Raw genomic sequence first — 6247 nt, forward strand, 5'->3', positions numbered from 1 at the left:
AATAATAATAATAATAATAATAATAATAATAATAATAATAATAATAATAATAATAATAATAATAATAATAATAATAATAATAATAATAATAATAATAATAATAATAATAATAATAATAATAATAATAATAATAATAATAATAATAATAATAATAATAATAATAATAATAATGCAATAACAATAACAGTAGCAATAATAATGGAATTACAACAACCCATAAAACGTGATGATGATTCATCTTGAAAATAAGACGAATCATTATCATCGTTACACGAAAACTTTGTTTTTCATGCTTCGGGATTTCTCTCACTACTTATATAGTTTAAGATGCTTTTCAAACAATGTTTATCTTCCTCAAAATGTTAATCGATATAACCATTCATGTTTCGAAAATTCCCTTGTTCTAATTATGCCTTAATTATTACTTTGGTTTCACTTTCTTTCTCAATCAATTTTATGCGTGATTTCCGTTATCCCAAAAGATGAATTCTTCAATGAATACTAATTCGTTATAGAAAAAACAGAAACAAAAATGGAAAGCAATAAATATTATGGGGACAAAAACATATCCCCGTCATATCACGAAGATACAATCGGAGAAAAATGGAACATAGAGGAATCAGCCAATATACTGAAAATAAACTGATAAGCAAAAAAAGGAAAAGCATAATAGGACTAATCAAAATATTAATTGAGGAAAAAGTAAAACAGACGGGACCGTCCCCCAAGTGATCAAATATTATACGGCCACGGACAATAGATGGATAGCTTTCCTTTAAAATCCATTAAATTTCATTCTTTTGAAGAGTAATGGGACATTTAGACCGTAAATCGGTCTTAAATCCAGTACTGATGAATCTAGAAAGCTAAGGCTTAGTCATAAGCATTAAATAACCTAACATTATTTAACTTTGACCCTTATTGTATGCCTCATTTTATTGAATCATATAGAAGGTTTATCTTGCCTATTCCTTTGTTTGTTTCCTTGATTATTACTAAAACAGATAGATAACACAACCATATTCGGTTACACTAATTATGGCCATAAACGAAATTGTGATAGCAATGTAGCATTACTGCCATTTATAATTGAAATCTGGCAGTATATAAGATATAGTAATTCTATACACTTATTGATAACGATTATCAAAATTACCACTGCCAATAAAAGATGTGATAATTGAAAAAAAGAACCAAAACATGCTTTCAATTATTTCACTTTAAGATGCTATTCCTAGGTAGCAGCAATAAATTTACAAATCAAAATTATTAGGAATTTAATTATCATCTTTAAATCACGACTAAAAAAAAAGGAGGATTTGACCGTAATTTATTGAAATAGTAATATGACAAAGAACTGCCTGAAAACTAAGCGAGAGCAGACATAACAACTTCCTAAGGTTCACAGTGACCCTTATGAATCCATTTATATATTGAACACTTGACCTCACTATGACCTCGACATCAACATCGATCAATATGGTGCTAGCAGAGTGTACAATGGTAAGAGTGTACGGACGGCAATAAACGGTAATTATAAAGTTCATGACAATAACAAACAGCACATTTACCGCATTAATCACTCACAAAATCTTTTAGTTAACTTATCATCATCAAAAAGTAAGTGGCCGAAAAAAAAGACTAAGTGATATAAAATATTCGTAAAGAAATAAAAGAAAAAAGAAAAAATGAGAAAGTATAGAAATTGGGAAAGATATGGGCGAGGTAAAGAGAGACAGGAATAAATTGAGGAAAAAAAACAAAAGATGAAAATTTTTGAAAGATCAAAAATTCTTAAGTACTAATTGTGATTTCGAATTTCTAATCTTTCAGTAACGATTGAATTGATTAAAGTGTTCGGTTGAATTAATTCCAATCCCAGGTTTAGATTGATGTGTATGTGTGTGCGTGTATATATATGTGTGTGTGTGCGTTGTGTGCGTGTGTGTGTGTGTGTGTGTGTGTGTCTGTATCTGTGTCTGTGTCTATATGTTAATTTCATCGCTTCTAAACCATTCACACTTTTTTCTTGCTAATTATGTTAATGAGATGAGTTGTTGTTTAACGTTGTGATTGAATGATCTAATTGGAAATGTATATGTACGATAGAATTTTAAATCGCATTTCATATTTCAATATAAATATATGATAAAACTTCTGATATGATTAAATGATTAAATTTTATTCGTAAGTAGAGATTAACACGTTTTTTTTTGCTGTAATTTGAATTCATTCATTCATTTAATTACTCATTTATTATGTGAATTATTCAATTAGTAAATTGAAGTGAAAATTATTAAAAAAGTAAAATAAAAATTAATTACGGTAAAAATTATTCAATTAGTGGAACAACGATGAAATTCAGCTAATTAATCTATTTTATTGAGTTAATTGCTGCAAGTAAAATTAATTTTTTCATCATAATTTTATGAAACGATGAAAATTTTGTGATTAATTAGTACATAATTATACTTTTTTATCAAACATTCTCGTACCATATATTATTCTTTATTTTTTGTTTATTTTAATTTGATTATTTATGTATATCATATCAATAATCGTCATCGAGATATCCATGTATGTGTGTGTGTGTGTGTGTGTGTCTGTCTGTCTGTCCGTGTCTGTGTGTGAGTTTGTATGTATGTATGCATGTAAATTTCTAAAATCGTTTGAAATTTCTAGAAAATTCCTGTTATTTCAGAAATTAATGAAATGGAAAGAAATGAGGAGAAAAGAGAAAAAGGAAATGATATTGTTGAAACGACAAGGAGAAAAATGGATGATTCTAAATTAGCCTATGAAACAATTGAAAATATCATCGTTGATAACGAATCAACAATAAAGTCATTCAAAAAATTGCCAACTGTAAGAAAAGAATTTGAAACATCAATTAAATGCAATAAAGCAAAAGTATGCTTTTTTTTTGGAATTCTTAAATATTTTTATACGAAATAATCAATGATGATGCTAATGTCAGAAGAATGATATAATGAATGAATGAAATTAAAAAATGTCAAAGTTCAACTGTGCTGTTCATTCCTAAGTACAGAAATATTTTTTTGAAGTAATTGAATGATTCCTGCTCAATATAATACTTGAATAATCGAAAAACTGTGTTACTAAGTTCCTTCTCCGATAATAGCACATATTTTGAAATGAATGAAAATTCCTGAAAACTTTTTTTCACTATGCATTAAAAAGTATTCAGCACATGATATAAATAGTCGAAAAACTTCAAAACAATAATTTAGCATTATTTTATGCTAAATTATTACGCTATTATAAACAAACTAATAACTACAATTTGGTAAAAGCAGTTTAGCAGAATAAGAAATTAATAATTTGAAATTGTTTAATTGAAGTTTTAACAAATAAATTAATGGTAGGTAAAGAAATGGCTTATTTCGGTGATAAATCGTCTTACGAAGGAATGGAAGCCAAAATTATGTCAATCGTTATTTACCGAAAAAGAACTGATCGAATTATGTTATCGAGCTAGGGAAGTATTTTGGATGCAACCTACTCTTGTAGAAGTAAAGTTTTATTCTTTTTTCCCTCTTATTTTTCATATCGAAGTATATCTGAATTTTTTTATTTTTTGATTTCCATACGAAATATTTTAAGCAGTCTTGCGAGTTTTCAATTACTTTTTTGTTTTTCTAACAGATTAATTAAAATACGCTCGTAAATATATATATTAATGAATTGATAAAATGATTCGTAAGATATTTGCATATAAAATAATTAATTGATTTAATTGGGGATAATTGGAAAGGATTACAGATTTATGAGAGAAACAAACGGATGCAATTTAAGAAATGAATTCATTCAAAGAAAAAAGAAAGTTAACAAATTCTTCTAATTAATAAATCTGCAAAATATCCGTTGAAAAGAAGAAGTTAATGAAAACTATTGGGTAATGTTGATGATAATAATATTAATCTTTTTTTGAATTGAATTTTTTAAAATTTTTTAGCCTAGATTGCCAATAACAATTTGTGGTGATATTCATGGACAGTTTAAAGATTTATTAGCACTTTTTATTCTTTATGGCTTTCCACCTGATCGACGATATCTTTTTCTTGGTGATTATGTTGACCGTGGTCCATTTTCCATCGAAGTTGTGACACTTTTATTTGCTTACAAGGTAAATTGCACAAAAAAAAAGGAAACAAAGAAAGGAAAATTTATAATTAAATTGTTTCATTTTGAAATTTAAAGGAAAAAGATAATCGTTTATTTCTATTTCTTTAGTATTTATTTTAAAAAATTTTACAAATTCTGCATTAGTCTTTTTTGTCACAATAATAAATCAATGCAATTAAAAATGAATTGTCCACAGTTGAAAAAAAAATCAACCATAATATTTTGACAAGTTAAATTATTACCACCAAAAAATATAATCGTATTTTTTAAAGATACTTTATCCACGTGACATTTATCTTCTACGTGGAAACCATGAATCACGTTATATTAATCTTAGATACGGATTCTATGATGAATGTGTATTGAGGTATAAAAATAGAACACTTATTTTTCCGACTAAATTCAAATTTTATCTTTTAAGGAATTTTGAAAAGACTGATTATATCAGTTTATATTGCTAATAATTATCATTTTAGTTATTTCATTATCATCATTATTATAATCTCAATTATATCGTCACTATGAAATAATTATAATCATTCCCATCTTTATTGCTTAATTATTACAATTATGATTATTATCAACAATAAATTGTTATTACCACTAATTGAAATGATCATTACTAGTAAACTGTCATTGCAATCGTTTATATTTATTTATTAGCATTAATAAATTCTTATTATTATACTTTATGAATAATTATTATCATTATCAATAATTTGCTATTAATATCAATTGAAAAAAAAATCATTACCGTGAATGATATATTATTATTACTGTCAGCATTAGAAACGATCATTACTAATAAATTCCAATTATTGATAGTTTAAAAGAACCATTATCAATCAAAAAGTTATTATCATTTAAAAAAAATTATTATCATTCAATTATTATTATATGTTATGCTTATTGTTATCTGTAAATGATTATACTTCATAAAAGATTTCATCCACTCATTGATTGCTTTATTATCTTCTTAATTACAACTAGTTCATCAATCAAATCATTTTATCATTCATTTTTCATTACTTCATTGTAATACAATAAGTTATTTCAAATATTCGAATGAATTATTTGACAAATTTCAAATGGCATTTTTTTGCATGCCATTTTGTGCACGAATACAAAAACGAATTTTATGCATGCATGGTGGAATAAGTGAAGATTTAACAGAAATTGCACAGGTAAACCGGAAATTTACCGGAGCATTATTTAAATAGCCTGTTAAGATGATAATGGAAAATTATAAAACAAAGATTTAAAAATTAGGAGTTACGGTCCAGTCATAGTTTGATTAGGTAAAATAAGAAAGTCATAGCAATTTTAATAAATAATCTTTATTTCATTGAAAGTGTAAGACTCATAATGTGAAATTATATTTTAGAAAATTTCAAACCTTACGTTTTATTTGCTTTTTTCAAATTCGAAATCCAAATTTTAATTGGTTTATTTTAAAACAATTAATGAAAAAGTGGCAAAATTTCGACCATTTCGTTATTTTTCAAAAAAATTTCAGTTGGAACGAATAGAACGGCCATGCGAAATTCCGGATTTAGGCATACTAACCGATTTGACATGGTCTGATCCAAGTTATTATGCAACTAATTACGATTATAATAATAGACGAGGAGTTGCACGACTATTCAGTATTAATGCTGTAAAAGAATTCTGCAAAAAACTTGGCTTAGATATGATTGTGCGAGCACATCAGGCATACACCTATATTCATTAATTACCTTTGAATGAAGCGCCAACATTAAACAAGTATTCCATGATATTTAAAAATTGTTGTAGACGTTTATTATTATTATTATTATTATTATTATTATTATTATTATTATTATTATTATTATTATTATTATTATTATTATTATTATTATTATTATTATTATTATTATTATTATTATTATTATTATTATTATTATTATTATTATTATTATTATTATTATTATTATTATTATTATTATTATTATTATTATTATTATTATTATTATTATTATTATTATTATTATTATTATTATTATTATTATTATTATTATTATTATTATTATTATTATTATTATTATTATTATTATTATTATTATTATTATTATTATTATTA

At 24.9% G+C, this 6247-nt stretch overlaps 2 protein-coding genes across 2 annotated transcripts; both read left to right on the forward strand.

Annotated features, from left to right (window-relative positions):
- Positions 1-2712: 2712 nt before the first annotated feature.
- LOAG_11717 (hypothetical protein) lies at positions 2713-4607 on the forward strand (the record flags this gene model as incomplete). Its single annotated transcript, XM_020448405.1, has 5 exons — positions 2713-2910; positions 3387-3538; positions 3982-4147; positions 4419-4513; positions 4568-4607. 5 exons carry the CDS (start codon positions 2713-2715, stop codon positions 4605-4607), a joined length of 651 nt encoding a protein of 216 aa, XP_020301449.1.
- Positions 4608-5234: 627 nt separating this feature from the next.
- LOAG_11719 (hypothetical protein) lies at positions 5235-5878 on the forward strand (the record flags this gene model as incomplete). The annotated part of the gene is made up of 2 exons (XM_003147237.1): positions 5235-5330; positions 5663-5878. 2 exons carry the CDS (start codon positions 5235-5237, stop codon positions 5876-5878), a joined length of 312 nt encoding a protein of 103 aa, XP_003147285.1.
- Between the last annotated feature and the right edge of the window lie 369 nt (positions 5879-6247).

Source organism: Loa loa (assembly GCF_000183805.2).
Source record: "Loa loa unplaced genomic scaffold supercont3.67, whole genome shotgun sequence".
NCBI lineage: Eukaryota > Metazoa > Nematoda > Chromadorea > Rhabditida > Onchocercidae > Loa > Loa loa.